General features: G+C 39.7%; 2 protein-coding genes across 5 annotated transcripts in view; both read left to right on the top strand.

Moving 5' to 3' along the window:
- LOC106923326 (zinc finger MYM-type protein 4-like) overlaps nt 1–6,726 on the top strand; it is a 29,490-nt gene extending 22,764 nt beyond the window's left edge. For all 4 annotated transcript variants that reach the window (XM_014996307.2, XM_088010518.1, XM_088010519.1 and 1 more), the window contains 10 exons: nt 34–146; nt 229–457; nt 1,178–1,411; nt 1,488–1,594; nt 2,229–2,406; nt 2,483–2,634; nt 3,513–3,627; nt 3,705–3,953; nt 4,508–4,637; nt 5,398–6,726. In XM_014996307.2, coding sequence (XP_014851793.2) covers nt 34–146; nt 229–457; nt 1,178–1,411; nt 1,488–1,594; nt 2,229–2,406; nt 2,483–2,634; nt 3,513–3,627; nt 3,705–3,953; nt 4,508–4,637; nt 5,398–5,629 — 1,739 coding nt within the window. In that variant the 3' untranslated portion in view covers nt 5,630–6,726. The remainder of the gene's footprint in view (nt 1–33; nt 147–228; nt 458–1,177; nt 1,412–1,487; nt 1,595–2,228; nt 2,407–2,482; nt 2,635–3,512; nt 3,628–3,704; nt 3,954–4,507; nt 4,638–5,397) is intronic.
- Nucleotides 6,727–6,990: 264 nt separating this feature from the next.
- LOC106923279 (uncharacterized) overlaps nt 6,991–19,676 on the top strand; it is a 39,701-nt gene continuing 27,015 nt past the window's right edge. Inside the window, exons 1-16 of the mRNA XM_014996232.2 lie at nt 6,991–7,077; nt 8,857–8,967; nt 9,290–9,446; nt 9,533–9,725; nt 10,264–10,335; nt 10,710–12,522; nt 12,598–12,687; nt 13,573–13,689; nt 14,281–14,437; nt 14,973–15,165; nt 15,299–15,370; nt 15,662–17,474; nt 18,042–18,104; nt 18,537–19,136; nt 19,212–19,288; nt 19,377–19,523. Coding sequence (XP_014851718.2) covers nt 8,859–8,967; nt 9,290–9,446; nt 9,533–9,725; nt 10,264–10,335; nt 10,710–12,522; nt 12,598–12,687; nt 13,573–13,689; nt 14,281–14,437; nt 14,973–15,165; nt 15,299–15,370; nt 15,662–17,474; nt 18,042–18,104; nt 18,537–19,136; nt 19,212–19,288; nt 19,377–19,523 — 5,673 coding nt within the window. The 5' untranslated portion in view covers nt 6,991–7,077; nt 8,857–8,858. The remainder of the gene's footprint in view (nt 7,078–8,856; nt 8,968–9,289; nt 9,447–9,532; nt 9,726–10,263; nt 10,336–10,709; nt 12,523–12,597; nt 12,688–13,572; nt 13,690–14,280; nt 14,438–14,972; nt 15,166–15,298; nt 15,371–15,661; nt 17,475–18,041; nt 18,105–18,536; nt 19,137–19,211; nt 19,289–19,376; nt 19,524–19,676) is intronic.

The raw sequence follows: 19,676 nt of genomic DNA, 5'->3' as shown, positions 1-19,676 counted from the left end.
TCCTCTCTAAACTGTCCTTCTCTCTTCCCGTAGAAGACGCCTTCCCCAGCGTCATGGTGCTGCCGGTCCCAGTCCCGGTTTTCGTTCCCGTTCCCATGAACATGTACAGCCAGTTCGTCCCCAGACCTCTGAACGTGCCGCTACCTGTAAGCCTGATTATTGGTTATTGATTTCATCTGAACTCGATCAGCTTCGCTCAGGTTTATCTCTCGTTTGTCCGCGTTGCAGCTGCCGGTGCCGATGTTCCTCCCCGTGACGATGAACAGCGCCGAGCGCATCGTGGAGACCATCCAGGAGATCAAGCAGAAGATCCCGTCGGATCCGTACGAGGCGGAGCTCATCCTGATGGCCGAGATGGTTGCCGAGGGCGACGAGGAGAAGAGCAGCAAGACGGAGACGCGCAAAGACAAAACATCGGCGAAGGAGTCGGAAAGCAAAGAGGCTCCGGCACAAGATGGTGAGACTCTGCAGGAACAACCAGACGATGAAATCAGATTGATTATTGAAATAATCAGCAGGAATATAATTGTTTTAATTACATTTTTTAATGCATTTCTAGTATTAATAACAAAAGACTGAAGCGGTTAAATGAAAAATCTGTAAAATGTGCAAATTGTTTAATTTGATTGTCAGAACAATCGGGGCAAAGCAGGTTAAAGATTGAAAGGATGGAAGTGCATTAAAAGATGCAAATAATTTAATTCCACTTTTAAATAAGAAATTAAACATTTTACTGTCTGAAAGCCAATAACAGCATTTCGGTAAAACTTTGTAGAAAATGATGCATCTGCAGCTAAAAAATCCTCCGAACATCAACATGTGAAAAGTTTCTGTTTCTGCTCAACTTGGCAGCAAATCGGTGCAGCAAAGATCTGATGATTATTTTTCTGTTAACCAATTAATAGTTGGACAAGAAAAGGAGCTTAGTGGGAGATTAAAACATTAACCAGGTGAAGCTAAATCTGCAAAATGTTTTTGTGCAGTTTTGATTTAATTTTGGCTTAGAGGTTGTTCTTTCATGTCTGTCTACTCCAGCTAACGATTAATCGATTACTGAATTAGCTGATGATTAATCGTTTCAGTTTGTGAAGCATTTGTTCAGGGAGCCTGAGCTCCAGGTAGAATCTCTGTTCTCATTATGATGTAAACTTTGAGGCTCTGCTGCTGTTTCCTCCAGATCACATCAGCAACTACAGCGACGACCTGGATACGGACGACCTGGCCAGCTTCCTGAACAACTGGGAGGAGACGAGCTCCGACGCCGGCCTCAGGCTGCCGGGTCGACAGTACTCCTCTGAAAAGCTGAACCCGGTCCTGGACGCTGCCGCCGTCCCGTCCCCGGTGCCGGACCTGGAGCCGCCGCCGCCGCAGGGCCCGCCGCCCATGGACATCGAAGCGGATTTCTCCATCGGTGAGAGTGAAACGCAGAGCTGGAGCTGCTGAGAGATGTTTGTGGTCGTTTCTCTGATGTTCAGCGCCGCTTTCAGAAACCCTGGAGAGGATGGCCCGGCTGAGGGAGCACTGCAACAGATCCCCGAGTCCGACGCCGGCGCCGAGACGGAAACAAGCTCAGAGGAAAGCCCGGGACAAGAGGGTGAGAGAGGAGAGCCGAGTCGCAGCAACCAGGGCCAGAGTTACGGAAAGCTTAAAACCAGGGATGTAGCAGAGGGCGATATGGGCGATGCTTTATGGGGAGAGGCTGGGCAGATTTTTCTTTTTTTAATTTTAATTCATAGAGTCACTATAATAAAAAAAACATATATAAAGTTTACAAAATCACACTGTTTAATCCGTCAGAGAAAATACAAAATAAATAGAAATATAACCGAATTTGCCAACCAAGCCAGCCTGAAACATAACAGTAACGCTTTCAGGGATGGCGGCATTTAAAAAGTTTTCCACTTCAGTGTTAAATGTTTTTAGAAGTTTATTTTTCTTTGAATGGGTTTAAATGGGATCCAGTAAAATCTTAATTAAAATGTTGGGTTTATTTCAGCCTTGAGCCTCTGAAGTGAATCGGTCGGTTTGGATCAGGCTTGAACTCATTGCGTTGATTCTCTGTTCAACTTGAATATTAAACCGAACGGAAAATTAAATGCAGTCGAACAGCTTGTGTCATCAGTATCATTCTAAAAATTGACTGATAAAAATGGAGAATTATGGGATGTTTTTGGCACAGACCTGTGGCAGCGCTCCGCCTCATTTCCTCCCCCATCTTCTGCCTTCAGGGTCGTAAATCCCAGCGGTTGGCGAAAGCAGCTGAAGAAAGTCCGCCGAGAAGCTCGGCCAAGAAGTCTGTGTCTGCTGAAATCCTGAAGCTGAAGAGCCAGTACGGCATCGACGCCTGGAAGCGCTGGATCCAGTGGAGGCAGACGCAGCCCAACCTGGAGCAGCGCCGCTTCGGCTGTGAGTCCGGCCCGCTGCGGGACCAGGCTCCTTTAAAAACGCTTGGTTTCCATGGTAACGTCTGGTGTGTCCGCAGCGCGGCCCCTGGAGCTGAAGGAGGATCTGCTCCGCTGCACCACGGCTGAACTCAGCTACGGTCTGTGCTGCTTCATCACCGAGGTGAAGCGACCGAACGGAGAGCCGTACTCCCCCGACAGCCTGTTCTACCTCTGCCTGGGGATCCAGCAGGTGAAAACTCTCTGATTTAAAACGATGTTTTTAGACCAAAATGTGTTCCTGCTAGCAGTGGAACTATTTTAATCAACTAAATAAACAACATTGTTTACTAAATTATTGAATAGACATATGAGCTTAACAACAAAGATATTTATTGTTTTTATTCTGCTGTTCAGGTTATTTTATTTCTGAAGCAGAAATTAACCCCCAGTTGTCCAAGCGAAGCAGCTTCGTTGTCCATCGTTGGTGGTGGATGTCTCTCGTGCGTCAGATTTACAGGCGTACCAGAAACACACAAATATAAAAGTTCCATCTGAAATAAAAAGTGCATTTCATTGCGTAAAAATCTTTAATGTGCAACAGTGTATTGGGGGGAGGAAAGGTGGAAATTTGAGTTTCAAAAGTTAAAAATTTACAGATTTTGAAAGTCAGGAATTTCCATGTTTTTCTAGAAAACTTCTGAAATTAACCTCAAAATTCCAAAATCCTTCAAAACATTTTAGTTTTTTGGCAGAAGTATACTTTTTTTCTCTTAATAGGTCACCTTTAAGATTCCTGCTGTAGGACCTCCAATGTTTTCCTTCCACTCAACTTTCCACTAATATGCTTGGACACAGCACTCTCAACAGCCGGCATCTTTAGCCTTGATCTTTTGTGGCTTGACATCCAACAGAATCATAAAACATTTTTCTATGAAAAATATATATATCTTTATTGGTTTTATGCAAGATTACATTTTTTATAAACCGACTTTAATGTTTGTATGCCTTAATGAATTGGTATATGGAAGTTTTACTAATCAAATTAAACAGTTGAATATTCAAAATGAGCTTTTTGCTGCTGATCTGCACCAGAAACTTTGATCGACTTCTCTGTCTCTCTCTCTGCAGTATCTGTTTGAAAACGGTCGAGTGGAGAACATCTTCATGGATCGTTTCTACAGCAAGTTCTCCACAGATTTCACCAACATGCTGAAAAGGTTTCAGCCCACCGTCACTCCCAGAGGTGAGTTAACGTCAGACACAGCAGTCGCCAACTTTGACGTGCATTTGTTGCGATTTATCGGCGTTTTTCCTTGGCAGGTTACGTGCATTCCCGCGTGGAGGAGGAGTTCCTGTGGGGGTGCAAGCAGCTGGGGGCGTACTCCCCCATCGTCCTCCTCAACACGCTGCTCTTCTTCTCCTGCAAATACTTTGGCTTCACCACGGTGGAGCAGCACCGCCAGCTGTCGTTCGCCCACGTCATGCGCTGCACCAAAACCAACCCGGACAACAGCAAGACGACCTTCCTGCGCTTCTACCCACCCATTCCCGTAAACGAAGCAGAGTCAGGTATATTTCACATAACAACTGGTTTGCACTGCAAAAACACTAAACCTTTCCAAGTATTTCTTAATTTCTAGTGCAAATATCTCAGCACACTTGAAATAAGACAAGTGTACTGAGCTTGTTGTAAGTAAATAAGTTAATAAAAAGCAGCAGTTCCACTGTTGGATTATTTCGTTTATAACTTGTGAAAAATGCCTTTATAAGTGAAATCATCTGCTAGTGTTGAAATGATTAATGAAATTAATTGTCAATGATTGATTGGAATAATTTTTAACTAATTTAGTAATTGATTTGTTGGTAACTGGAGTATAGACTCAGAACTCCTCCGGTGGCAATTTTAGCTTCACCTGGTGAACCAGGTGAACCATTTAAAGTAATGGAAAAACTCAAATATAATCCATAGAAAACTGAGTTTAATCCAATTTATTCATATATTTTTGGTAATTTCTAGTACACCGTATTTCTTTGTGCAGGGAAGGTGAGACATAAAGACGGTGACAAACCTCAGTGATTTGGCTTTACTTCTCCCAACAGCTGACTGTAATTATTGTGTTCAGATCCAGATGGAGTTCCAGCAAAGAGGCGTAAAGAGGAAGAGAGTAAGGAGGAAATCCTGGAGATGATGGAGAACACGGAGAACCCACTTCGCTGTCCAGTCAGGCTTTACGAGTTTTACCTCTCCAAGTGGTGAGATGGACAAAAATGCAACCTCACCTTTCGGTTCTTAATGTTTTTCCCTCTATCTATTAATATTTGATGCAACCTGATAGATGCATCATCATCAAGGCTATTTTGCTCCTAATTTTATTAAAATACAGTTCTTTAACAGAATTTTCTTAGACAAGTTTGTGTAATCTCTCTTGTGTGCATACATCTTAAAATAAGTAAACAAAAATATCATACCTTAAAAAAACACATAATAAAACATCTCCAGAAGATAAATGTAAAGCAAAATGACGAAGAAACATTAGAATATCCAATAAAAACCTGACAGATGCATCATCCTTGAACTGAGTTTTTAGCCAATGCATTTTTTGGGAATAATCACCTTGGAGCTAAAATCCTATATTCAATTAAACTATTAAATGTCTTTCATTGTTTTTTTTAATATACATTCAGCTAAAGAAATTGGGTTTTTGTGGTAAATTTGTCTTAATTTCCCAAATAAATGATTTAAATATTAATTTTTGCCAAGTTTTCATTTGTTTACACAACCGTTGCCTGTCCCTTAATTTTTAAAACCTTTCCATTTTTATTGTGGGTTTAAGTTGTTTAACAAACTTGGAAAATAGTTTAAAAACCAATCTGTTACTGCGAATTAAAATGATGGGAATAGCCGAAGCACAGCTTCAACAGAAGCTTGGGAAGCTGTTGATCAAAGTTACTGTTGACGGCGTAAAATGTCCCCCTCATCCTCACTCTGCGATTTGCTGTATTTCTTTTCCAGCTCGGAATCGGTGAAGCAGCGCACCAACATGTTCTACCTTCACCCTGAGCGTTGCTGCGTCCCAAACAGCCCGCTGTGGTTCTCGTCCACGCCGCTGGACGACAACACCATGGAGTCCATGCTGATCCGCATCCTCACTGTCAGAGAGCTTCATCTCAGGACCAAGAAAGACCAGCCTGTGGTTTCTGACCCGCCTTTTATACCTGAAGAAGAGGATGAAGACTCTGATTAAAAAAGAACCGAAGTGACCTTTTCGTGGTGTTGCAACTGGCTGTCTAAATGTAAATAAACGTAAATGTTCACTACAACTTGTTCTCGGTAACTCACGATAGAAGTGTGCTGAGCTGGAGAAAAGTTCCTTTCCTAAACTCTGTTGAGCGAGAGTTGCACATTTTCAAACGCACACTGTTTCTGCAGACTGTTCAGCTCGCAGACTGTTTACTGCTGCTCAAAGATGAAGACACAAAGCTCATCGGTTTAGTTGCATCTTGTTGCTTTCGGTTTCCTTCCAGGTATTATGATTCCTAACATTTCAGTGCACGCAAGTCTGCCGTGTTTTCTTTTCTGAAAGGTAAATGCTGAGTTTGTTTCAGGAGCTGTTGGCCCAATAACAATAATTGAAATCGTCAATGATCTTTATTCACTTTAATTACATTAGGCTGTTTTTTAGCTCCTGAAAATTATTTGATATCTTTAAAGCTAAAGATGCATGTTAGATTTTAATCTTTGAGTGATGGTGTCCTGGATGTTTTAGATGTGAACCTGCTGCAAAATATCAAATTCAAATCCCTGAACTAGTACAAAAGGTTAAGCAGGAGCCTACTCATGAGATAATCATTTACATCAAGTAAACGAGACCATAAAAATCTAAAACATGCAGGGTACCAGCCACAAAAAAAAAAAAAAACAATCCCAGAGGCCTTTTCACACAACTGTCAAATTTTGTTGTATTGCAAAAACTAAGCCAGTGTCACAACCTGAAATGAGACCATAATGATTAATAGTAATGAGGGTACTGGAAGCTAATCCAAAGATGTTTGTTCTCTAACATCTTGAGAATAAGAATCAATTTGAATGTAACTGAAGGAGTGGTAAATTGTAAAAGGAAGAGCAAATACTAACCTGAAACACAATATTTTGCCATTTTGATATGAGTTTTTGGTATTTTTTGGGATATTGTTGAATCTAAAATGAGTCCTGGGATCATAATGCTGGGTAACTGCAGCAAGTTATGTGTATCTTGGTTATTTTAACCTCCTGTCCTTAGATTATAGCTGTCTGTTTTATATTGTTTGTTCTCTTTTTAATAAAATAATGTCTTAAATTGAATTTGTGAACCTGAATTATTTTTCTCTGGTCTCTGATAGTTATATTTTAGTGGGGAGGGTTTAGTGGGGTTATGAGGACTTTTCCTGTCCTCAGAATGTCCCCATAAGACACGTTCACACATCCTTCACAGTTCTCAGCTGCTCCTTGCATCTGATTCGCTCGTTCAAGTGTCAATCACTGACGTCACACTGAGCTAGTGACGTTACAGTAAATGATTGGTCAAATTTTCCGTCGTCCGCGTTGACTAGTTATTTACTTCGGTCACGTGGTCATTCAAGACTGGAATGAGAATAAAAATGACTGCTACGGTTTCTTTATACTAAAGAAGGCTATTCTGACACTAAAACGAAGGTAAGCGTTGCTCATTGTGAAACTTATGTCCCAGCTGGCTCCAATGCCGTTTATCAAAACAAGAAATGGAGGACATAATTTAAGAAAACAAACTAGTTTGAATTTGTTGTGGTTAGCATGCTAACTAATAAGGTTTGGGAGCAACTCAAAGTGAGCCAGACGTAGTGCTTGAGCTTTCTGCAGCAGTAAGCATGGTAGCCAATTAGAGAAGCATTGCTAAGGTGACACTGGTTGTATTTCTGTTTAAACTATCAGTATTCCACTCCAATTAAAACTTTTATTTGAGGTCATCATTATCTTTCTGCATTTGTCTGTACCCTGTTGCATAGAGGTGGAATATGTTTACTTATTGCACCATTTCATCTGGCATATTTAAGTGGCTTATTAAAAATTATGACTTTATGTGCAAAATATACACAATATTTATGATGGGACTTGTTAAATATACAGTAATTGGCCAAAAAGCACAAAAAAGGAATGGTTTAATTTTGGTTTTATGTGATTGTTAGATTAGATTATTCTTTTATCAAATTATTGAACAGATTGTACTTACAATCTACTCAAAAATGCAAGTTTGACTTTTGAGTAGTCCAGTTTAATATAAACATACACATATTGATGCTATTATAATTATATAATTTCTTTGTTGATTAGTCCTGTTGACCTGAGCGCTCATTGTTCTAGTGTTGATGTGACCAACGTGGCTTTTATTTGCCTTAAAATTGACTTAATTTTTAATTAGCCTGGTTGTTTGTTAATCTATTATACTTGTATTCCAATAATGGGCTTGTATACCATATATAATTAGTATAGAGAGGTTCAGGTTTTCATTTAAGAAAACTAGATTTCTTTTAAAATAACAATTTGGGAATTCAAGTCTGATTATTGTATTGAATAAGAAAGAAGAATATAAGAATGAGATTCAAAGCATTTTTTTATTATGTCCCAAATTTTTATTGGTTTGAATTTATTTAAATTACCACTGATTTTCAGCTTTTAAAATACTGTAGCTGCTTTTATTTTTAAGATACACATCGTATGCGGTTATTTAAAAGTATTTCTAATGCTGTCAGATGAATATTTTTGTCTGCCCATACAACTCTTGCATCATTACATTAGTTAACATACTTATTACCAATGATTAAATCAATGTGATGCAGATCACACTGTGTATATTAGGGGACCAACACAGGGTTTCATGCAAACCCACATTGGGACCCTATAAAACTTTTAAATTAATGCTTTCTGGTGTTTCCTGAGACAAACTGTGTGCAGACATTACTCACTTTTTCAGGTCGCTGTCAGGTAAATCTTGATAACACTGTTGTTCCCCTTGTGATGCAGCCACTTACAACTATATATACCTACTCTATCAATTGCAAATCAAGTACTTTATTTATATTAAAATTGATCTGCATTCATACTTTTTCTTGCATCAAAGTACTTCAAATGTATACATTAGCCTAAATTGTGTTATTTGCTGTGTATTTCAGTATAATGTATTTCTTTTCAAGCACATATGCTTGAACTTGCTAAAGTCATATTTAGACCTGTCACTGTTGAAAATGTAGAAAGCATTATGAAGAAAACAGTCAGATTATTGGAAAATACCTGCTATTAAATACTTATTACTGACACCAAGACATAAATTTAAAAAAAATTATCTATCAATTTGTTTGTTTCCATTCTTTTATGATTGTATGAAACCGCTCAGTATAATGTTAATAAATCTCCAGTTCCCAACATAAAAAACAACCCATTAATCTTATTTTTAAACAGTCATGAAAGAGCAGAGAGGGAAACAGACCCCCGAGCAAGATGCCTTGGAGCACATTGTCGCTTGTAAAGACAAACCCTTCCTGGAGGAAAGGTTCATTGACTCTTTTAAAGGTAGGAGGTGCATTTCTTACTTATTATTTAGGTCAGTCTTTAGCCACATACACAGAATATTCTGAAATTGGGCCACAGTGTTATTTAAATACAAACAAATAACCACTGACTGTCAGTTAATCAAATGTTCTCTGTCTTAATCTAATGTAAATGTAATTTTATATATAATATTCTGAAATTTATCGTGATATCACAAATTCAGGATTTTTGTAATTTTAGTTTTTAAATGAAGAATCTTGGTCTGAATTTAGTTATTGAAATTATGGACTCTGAAAAACTCAAATCAACACATTGTGGCTTGAGTTGATTATATATTTTCTAGGAAGAGGTGTGTTCACTAAGAAAACCATCAAGCCGTCTATGTTTGTTGTGGAATATCGTGGGAATAAATTCTCAAGAGGCATCAGATCTGAGGAGAGAGGTGGCGATGCTTTGAATGGTTTTGTTTTTGAATTTTCATGGAAAGGAGAGCAATGGTGGTAAGTTAACTTTCATTTGATTTGAAAAGTTGGAAATCATTGTCCTGAAGGAACACAGTTGTGATATGATGGTGGTTCTCTGGCAGCATTGATGCTTCAAAAGAAGACGACACACTTGGCCGACTTGTGAATGATAATCACATAAGTCCAAACTGTGAAATGAGGAAGGTTGTTTGTGAAGGGAAGCCACACTTGTGCCTGTTTGCAGTAGAGAAAATCTCTCCAGGCAAGGAAATAACATATTGCTATGGAGAGTCCAGTTACGAGTGGCGCTCAAAGGTAGGTTCACAACAGTTAAAGCAGTATTTTTGCCTCTTTTTTTAAATAAAAATTACAATCAGCTAGATGCTTTATGGTTTGTCTATTTGAGGTATGCCAAACTTTGTCTCATTAGTTTAAATCTATTAACATTCTCACAAGGAATATGAATGGAGCTCTGTGCCTATGAAGATCAACAATGTTCAGTTGATCTCCACTTTGATAACAAATGTGTTAGAAAATCAGAACTCATAACTACACTTATATTTTTTAAGGTTATGTGACTGTAAATGCACAGACAAAAACATTCTTGTTATTTTGCATCTCACACAGATATTAAATTTTTTCTGAAAGACTTTAATGTTGGTATCATATGGCTGCTTTAAACCATTTTGACTTTTTAACTTTTTTTATTGCTGTGCATTGTTTTTCCTGCCTGTGTTTTAAACTGTGTAATTTTTAAAAGTTGAAAATTACTGTTATATAATCATGTTTTTGTCGAAAGGAACAATGCTATTTTATTACTTTTTATATATAATGTTTCTCATTGCATTTGCAGGAATTTTACTCTGGGTTGACTTCTTTAAAGAGAGACGGTTCTCCTTCCTCATCAACACCACGGCCTAAAAGGGTTTGTGAAGAATGAAATAAATCTTAAATCTTGATTATTTTGCATTTTCACGTTAAATTTTAGAGTTAAGTTATGCATATTTGTCTTATGCCCCTCTAGTTCTGTCCAAAGATAAACAAACATCCTAAATGCTTAAATCTTATATATTTGGAAAGTTTTAAACAATGTTTTTTTTTTTTATCATATTATCAGTCTGAAATGGTTTAGTCTATGTTTATCTTAAGCCTGTTTGCTGTAGAAATGTGTTTCAAATCTATATTTTAAATTTGAAATTCAGTAAGATTGAAAAATAAAAAATGAGATTGAAAAAGTGTAATTTAAAGATGGAAACACTGACAAAAGATTATTTATATATATCTCTATTTTGGTTCTAGTCAAAGAAGTTAGAAATTTCCTACCGTGACGAATCTTCTGACAATGACGATGAACAACCTGGACCAAGTTCGGCTGCGCGGGAATCTTCTCCGGACCTTACCAGCTCTTTCATGGAGCCATCAGAGGAGGACTCTTCTGATGAACACAAGTCCAAAAAGGATTATGAAACCTCCAAACCCAAACAAAAACGCATGAAAGTGTCTCCCACAAAAGACAAATTTTTCACTTCCAAAAACCACTGCTTTGTTTGCAGAAAAGGGATACACAAAATTTCTCGCCATCTCAAAAAGCACGCTAAGGAAGAACCTGAAATCGCAGAGGCATTTTCATTTCCTCCAAACTCAACCGAACGCAAAAGGCTGCTTAACATATTAAGAAACAGAGGAAATTTTGATCACAATCAGGAAGTGCAGAGGAGCAACACTGGAGAATTGAAAGTAAAAAGGCGACCAAAATCTGGCAACATGAGTTCAACAAGCTATATGTACTGTCCGTATTGTAAAGCCATGATGACACGATCAGAAATGTGTCATCATGTATCCAACTGTTTAAAAACTGCAATTTCTGTAAATAAAAGTGTCATAAATGACACTGAGGAGTTGGAGTCAGTGCACAGTGTCCCTCCTGATGTGAAGAAGATACTTTCAGGGATGGGACAAGACGAAGTCGGACTTGTGATTCAAAATGATCACCTTCTAATCCAGCTGGCAAAGAGTTTATGCAAGAAGTACAGAAATGACCCAAGCAAGGAGCATTCTGTCCAGGAGAAGCTGAAGGAAGTAGGGACACTCTTGTTGGATCTGAATAAAAAGAGAATATTAAGCTTTGAAGATGCGATACAATCCAAGAAATTCTCCTGCATTGTCAATTCAGTGAAAAACATTGTGGGTTTTGATCCTGTAATGCAGACTTACAGCAAGCGAGGACTTGCTTTCAATTTGGGAAATTCACTGAAGAGGATTGCCAAAATCATTCTTAATGGGGAAAATACCAGTGAAACAATGAGGAGTTCTGCTAAAATATTCCTAGAAATGTGTGAGAAAGAGTGGGGTGGACTTGTGTTGGACACCACCTTTTCATCAGTGAAAGGACAAAAAGTTAGCTGTCCAGCTGCAATACCTTTCACACGTGATGTACAAGCTTTCCATTCCTACCTGGAAAGATTATCAGCTTCTGCCACTGAAAGCTTGAAGACCTCTGACGATCCTCAAGTCTTCAATGTACTTTCCAGGGTCACACTTACACAGATTTCAGTTTTGAGCAAATGTACAACTGAGGTTTCAGAAATGACACTGAAGTCTTTTGAGGAGAGGGCCGACGCCACCACGGTGTTGTCCAAGCACTTCATCAAGATAAATATTCTGAGCAAGAGTGGCCTGAACTTTGCCATTCTACTGACCTCTGAACTTACCAGCACCATAACTTTGCTGATCAGCAAGAGGCTAGCCTGTGGTGTCCATGAGGACAATCCTTTCTTGTTTGCAAAGCCAGACTCTTCTGTCACAAGCCACTACCATGGATCTCACTGTATCAAGTCTTTCTCAAGCCTGTGTCATGCGGAGAACCCTGAGAATCTCAGGGCTGCCCATCTCTGCAACCACATGGCAAGAATATTCCAGATTCTGATGGAGAACGACGAGCTTGAACACCTTAGAGAATTGGTTGGCCATGAGATCCACACCAACAAGGAATATTACCAGTCCCCAGAGGCGGCCGTTGAACTTGCTAAAATCTCTAAACTCCTTCTGGCAGTGGAGAAAGGAACTCTGGACAGATTCAAAGGAAAGTCTCTGGGGGAGGTTAAGATCGATGGTGAGTTTCCTTTGTGACGCTCATCGGTCAGCTTGCAAATGAAGAACAAGTGGTGAAATGTACTTTCTGTTGAAGATGAGCTGGAGTCAGATGGGGGGCAGAGCAGTGGTGGAGAAGATGTGGAAAAGTCCAATGAAGAGTCGGGTTCTCCACTTCAACAATGTGGTATATTATAAAATATTCTTCTTTACATTTATGGTACTTATGCTGCACTCACCTTGAGTTTTCTAGTTTTCATCTTCTAGACATCTAGATAACGATGCTCCAAACAGACTTATCTTTCTTCTTTTGCTGATTTATTGAAGAATGACCACTGGCTTTCTCTTTTGAGAATCATAAAACTGAAATATACAGGGGATGGCATTAGCTAAATAACACTGCAAATTTACCCAAAGCATGCTTACTGCAAATTAACTAACTTAAATGTGCAAAACATCATACCATTGTTACAAAAAACAAAGAGACAATTGTTATTTTTGACATTATTTATACTTATGGACAAATCTCGTACAAAGTAACAGTGTTTTAAAGTTTATATCAGCTTAACTTATGAATACTTCTGCATTGTATTCGGCCATCTTGGATTTATCTGCTTCATGTGTTTATTCCTCAAGGTAACTAAAACATTGTCACAAAACGGTTATCAGAGGGAGTTGTGGGTGGTTTACTAAATGTGTTATCTATTGTAACGTACAAAAGGCAGCACAATTTTCTTTACTGATATTTAGCAAGTGAAATATGTATTTTTCTTTTGTCTGACTTTAGCTTTCAATAAGCTGTGGTGATCACAACCGTTACAAACAAAATCATTCAGCAACTTAAATGAATTGACTGTGTTCAGGGACATGTTTCAGATCATTTTGATATCAAAGATCATGCTTTACTTTCATGATCTACTTATCAATTATTATTTTACATCACTGAGGAATAATGTTGGAATAATATCTGAAGAAAATAAAATGTATCTGTGTTGAGGTTCATAACAGTCATAATAACCACCAGATTTACAGGAGCGAAACTTTAATGTGCCTGACATGCTGATGTTTGCAGATGTTGCAGAGCAGCTCGGTGGACAGCTGACTCCGGCTGTTCAGGATGCTTTGGAGCACATAAAGGCTCAAAGAGACAAACCCTTCCTTCAGGAGAAGTTCATAGACTCTGCTAAAGGTTGTCATAAAGAATAATCACATTCTTTTTTTAGATCAATCTGAGATTCAATCAATTGCACCTGATGAGACAAACCTATTAAAACCGCATTAAGGTGTTGGCACATCTCCGCTAATGTGCAAATAACGGAGCTAATCTTTCATTGAGTGCTGTAGTCTTTTTGCTAACTTTGAAAAGGTTTACCACACTTAGATTCCCTTAAAGTAATGTTTCTGGAAAATTATAAATATGTTGAATTGTCACTTTTTAAAGCCTCAGTTTACTAACCTGTTTTGTAAACTTTCAGTTGAATAAAGTTCGACATCTACTGTTAAGAACAGTAGATAAAACTGTTCTTAACAGTTCATGCTTTTATTTTGAAGTTGACTGTTTTGTTCTGTTGAGGCCATTACACTCTTTCAACTCATCATTGGCATTGGATGCCATCAAATATTTAGTGTATTAGCAGTAGCTTTTGCTAAATAAATGGTTCTTTAGCATTAGCAATAGCAGAACAAATTTTTATTACGGTACTAGTTCTTTAGGGTTAACACAACTAACTTTGTAGTTAGCAGCGCCCACCACTGTTAAAATCTTTTCCTGTTTTTCCAGGGAGAGGTGTTTTCACCAAGGAATCCATTGAGCCGTCTTCTTTTGTTGTTGAGTTTCGTGGGAGGATCTCTACTTGCCAAGAAAGCTCTGAGAAGCAACCTGGAGATTTGTTAAACAATTATGTGTTTAGCTTTTCATGGAAAGGATCAAACTGGTGGTGAGTTTTCTGCTTTTCCACAGCTAAAAACAGCTTTAGGCTGAAAAACTGCCTTCTTTCCAACAATGTTTTTTTTTTCGCTAGTCATGAAAACACAAATAATTTTATCAAACACCAAACAGAGCAAATTAACTCTGAAAATAATAAACCAGTGTGCTTTTGCTGAGGTTAAATCTTAAATGACCCACATGTAAACTTATCTTGGGCATTGTTCACTGGTGGCCTTCAGCCAAATTATGACTTAGAGAGGTGACTGGAAATCACCACAGTACCTTTGACCTCTAGTGAAACTCAGGAAACCCAGGTGGGTTGAGGTGATCTGAACAAGAACTACAGATTACAAACTAACCCCTTTCCAGTCCAGGCTGCTCTCACTCCATTACCGCTGGAGCTCTGTAAGTTTAACTAGAATATCAGAAGAAATGGAAAATGTTCCACAGCCCAATTATACGAGAACAGAAAATGTAAAATAGGATTAGAAGTTGTTGACAAAGTGGCAACTGAAACTAATCCTGTTGGTTTAACTGTTTCTCAGTGTTGACGCTTCAGCTGATGATGGGAGTTTGGGTCGGCTTGTAAACGATGACCACCTTGATCCAAACTGCAGTGTAGTGAAAATTACCTATGAGGAGAAACCACACCTGTGTCTGTTTGCACTGAAAAAAATATCAGCTGGTGAGGAGATAACCTTCGACTACGGGGGGTCTTTGTATTCGTGGCGCCCACAGGTAGATTCACATTTTACAGTGACACATACGGATCTTGTTCCTGTATGTTTTCTGGTTTATCGCTCATCTCTTCTGAAAAAAAAAAAAAGTTGTTAAATTACTTTGTGCTTTTTGGTCATCTGTGTTTTGACAGGAAACTAACGAGGATGTAAATATTCCTGAAAAAGACTTGGAAAAGGATCCGGCTTTCCCCATCCATGAAAAAGTATGTTTTGTACAAGACATGCATAAATATTTATGCAAAAAAAAAAAAAACACTAACAGAGTATTTACCATAAATGTAAAAATCTCATGGTTATAAAGTTTTAACAGCTGCTGGGAGGAAGAATCGGCTTTGATGCTCCTTTGTGCACCTAGGATGCAGTAGTTTGTCACTGATCATTTTCCCATGACTTTGTAACTGAATCTTTCTTCACATTTAAAACATGAGTTTGTTGGAAAAACACATCCAACAATGTTTTAAGATTTAAATTTGCTTGTTTAAAATTCATTCCAGCTTGAGGACTCTGCAGCAGAATCCTTCAGCTCTGCTGAATCCTCCGGAGATGAATACGTCTGCAACGAACAACCAGACAGCGATGACAGTTTCTCAGAGTTCGAACTGCCTGAAGGGGCTTCGCCCACCGTAGAGGGAGACGGGTCTCGCTCCAGCTCTGATGACTGGGACTCTGACATGCCGACCAAAGCTACTTCCTTGACAAGGAAGAACTACTGTTATGTTTGCGGAAGACCTCAGACAAAAATCTCCCGTCACCTCTTAACCCACAGAGCGGAAGAGCCTGAGATCGCTGAGGCATTTAGGATGAGTCGCAACAGTAAGGAGCGAAAGAAACTGCTTCAAAAGCTGCGGAACAGGGGGAACTACAACCACAACCAGGAGGTGCTGAGAACTCGAAAAGGAAAACTTAAAGTGAGGCGAAAAACAAACATGTCATCTATCAAGAACACTGCTACCTGCATTTACTGTAAGGTCTTGTTTATTCGAAAGAATTTATGGAGGCATCTTCAGAGATGTCCTATGAGAATCTCATCCCCTCTAGAAGGCAAGTCAGGGATTTTGGCATTAGTTGCATCTGGGCTAACAGAACCTGAAAACAGGTCGTCGGGCGTGAGGAAGATTCTAAAAAAACTGAAAGAAGATGAAACTGCCTCCTTAGTTTTAAAGGATCCTTACCTATTGCGGCTAGCTCGCTGTTTGTACTACATGAAGGAAGGCAAGAGCAAAGACTACGAAATCAGTCGGAAACTGAGACAAATGGGAAAACTGCTCGCAACCTTGAAAGAAAAGTCTATAATGAGCATTGAGGAGGCTTTAAAACCTCAGAACTTTAATGTTGTTATTGAAGCAGTGAGGAAAGTCTCAACCATGAGAAAAAACATCAACGCCAAACCACTTTCAACAGTAATCGGATACTCACTTAAGAAAGTGGCTGATATAAAATATGCTGTAGCTGTGAGCAACAGAGCAGATAGCGAGACAATAGAGGAGGCGAAGGAGTTCCTGAAGCTGTGTGAGAAGGAATGGGCTTCAAACGTACCAATTCGACAGGCAGTACAGGGAGCACCAACTTTATCCTTCATCCAGGACGTTCAGCTGCTGTTCAAGTACATCCACAATTCGGTGAGCTCTGCAGTCTCAATTCTGACCAAGTTTCAAAGCCCGCCAGTCTACACTGCTCTCCTCAAAGGGATCTTCGCATATGTGGGCATACTGAGCAGAAACTTTACTGACATCTTGTATGTGACCCTGGAGTCATTCCTGCAGTGGAGTGAATCTCAACCCCAGGAAAATGCTGACACCAAGGAGTCGCTGCTTGACAAAGTGCTCTCCAAACGGCTCGTTAAGATCAACATCGTTAACCAAAAGAACCAAAACGTAGTTCTCAGTCTGACCTCAGAGCTGCTCTCTGCAATCACGTTGCTGGTGGAGAAGAGAAAACAATGTGGATTGCCCGATGGTAACCCCTATCTCTTTGGATGGCCGGATAAATTGTCCATGAACATCTACAACTGGCAGCGGATCATCTCCATGTTTGTGAGTTTGTGTGGTGCCAAAGGTGAGAAGAACCTAACTTGTTCGTTATTCCGTATACACACGGCAAGAATTTTCCGCATTCTCATCCTGAATAATGAGGAGCTCAGCCAGTTAGCCACGCTGCTGGGGTGCGATGTTCAAACCGAGAGCGAGTTCTACCAGAACCCGGAGGCGGTTGGAGACATCGCAAAAATCTTGGTGATGCTGTCGGCTGTGGAGACCGAATGTCCGGCCATGTTTCAAGGAAAATCTATGGAGGAAATCGAAATTCCAGGTATGTGTCCTCCCACCTACCAATGTAAGTAGAATGATAGTAAAGATAATGCTCTTTGCTTACTGAAGAGGAAGTTTTTGCTTGCTTACAACAGACATCCAGGTTACTTGGAGGTTGCTTAAATGACTTTCTTATTCTAATGATGATGTCAGTTACTCTAGAACCAGGTAAACCAATACTTGATTATAAAATATAAATCAATTCTCATTGCTTAAATACAACACAAAAAATGAACTTGAAGAGATTCAAGAGGCTTAAAGTGTAACTAAGACCCTGTGAAAGCATAGCCACGCCCCCAAATTGAGGCGGAGCCTAGAGACACAAAGGGGCAGGGCCAAGTATGGGGATGAGGGCAGCACTGAGATGTTTAAGGCCAAATATTGCAGTGTTAAACAAATTCACACAAAAATGTCAACATTTGAATAGTAACATAAAGATAGCAGCCTTGTACAGTTTAACTGCAAAACAAAAGATGATTTGGCGTTTTTTTACTCTTAAAATTTCAGAAAATGCTTGAAATATTTGGATGTCGGGATTAAAACTGTAACGTTGATGTTTTTCTGCAAGATGAGCTGCCGGCGGTGATGGAGTACAGCAGGAGAGCCTCTAAAGCTTCTCGTCAGGGGGACGGTGGGTAACACAACATTCAACTGCAGGTTTTTCTTTCTCTTATTGTTGCAGGCACATTAAACATCCTCCTATACGTTGTTAAGCAGTTGTATAGCCTGCACTTTTTTAGAAGGAAAGTGGTTAACCTCTTAACCTGCAGCGAAACGCGGAAGGATTTACCTTTTGGCTTTACGTTGATAATCCTAGGCATCCATAACAGCAGCTTTCCTTTTAATCCACGTTTGTTGGTCGTTACTAAACTCCAGCCTTGTTTTGCAGCTTTTTGCTTTCATGCAAAAAGCAAACCTTTGGAGACTTCTCACAGCCCATATTGCTGAAAAAGTGCAGACCTTCAACCACAAAATCAAATTAAGCTCAGATTTGCTCCCAACACTCTGAGCTCCAGAACTGATGCATCCTCCTTTTCCTATAGCTGAAGTTTCTTTCTTCCAGGTGGTTCTCCCTCATCAACAAAGAAGAAAGGCAAAGGTTCTTCCAAGAGGAGTCGAGACAAAAAGAAGCAGGAAGACGAGGAGGATCAGACTGAAGCGACTCATGAGAAAAATGAAGCGGAGAAAGAACCAGAGCAGAGTAGCGAGACGCAGACCAATAATCAAACCACTGCAGCTCCTAGCAAACAGAACGAGAGTGAGATTTATTTTAGCGACGAAGACGAAGACATGAATGTAGATTTTAATATTGACATCAACATAGATGACGACGACGACGACGATGATGTTAGAAAAGAAGGAAGTAAGGCTGATGACTCTGAGGCGAACGTCAGCTGTCAGGATAAAACTGAAGAAGAGGAGATGAGTGAGACTCGGAGGGACAACTCCTCCGAAGATACGATGGGACAAAAGAACGACGATGATGATGTCAGAAAAGAGGGGAATAAAGCTAATGACTCTGAAGCAAACGCTGACGTTCAGGATAAAACAGAAGAAGTCGAGACGATGGGACAGAACGAAGAGGCAAATGGAGAAGATGATGATGATGAACAGGATGGCTGGATGGGAGCAGAAAGTGGAGGATCTTCTCCTGTACGCACAGGTACGACCTGCTGGAGTGTTCCTGTCATGTTTCAGTTCTGACGTTTAATTTCATTTAATTTTGCATCATTTGCAGAAGAGAAACGCAGCAACTTTGAGGCAGCAATGAGAAGCATGAAAGAAATAAAGATTTTGATCCGCAAACTGAACATTGTGAGTTTATTTTATGCTTTTTTTTCTCCAAAGTGCAACGTTTCAACTTTAGATTTCCTTACAGCCATCTTTGTTTTGTTTTACGTAGGAGAACTTGCAGATTCCTGTCCGGGTTTCACGGTTTCCTCTGAGTGAGAATCAGTCGGCCAAAGGTCAGCTGCCACCGGTTGCTGAAGACGAGCGTCAATCAACTTCCACGTCCACGGAGGAAACCAACAAACAGAGAGCCACAAAGGTGAGACTACTCAGTGTGCAGGAAAAAGTAAAGTACCGGTAAATAATTTCAGCGCAGAGGATTGGAGGCAGAGCGGAGTGGGGAGCGTTAAAGGCCCCAATATACTTGGGCGTACTTCAGTCCCCGGACGTCCGCCGGACATGTCCGCGCAGG

This window comes from Poecilia mexicana, unplaced genomic scaffold, assembly GCF_051168715.1.
Source record: "Poecilia mexicana isolate PSO_F unplaced genomic scaffold, ASM5116871v1 scaffold_11, whole genome shotgun sequence".
Taxonomy (NCBI): Eukaryota; Metazoa; Chordata; class Actinopteri; order Cyprinodontiformes; family Poeciliidae; genus Poecilia; species Poecilia mexicana.
Note: the sequence above shows the minus strand (reverse complement) of the source record. Positions and strands in the feature narration are given on the sequence as shown.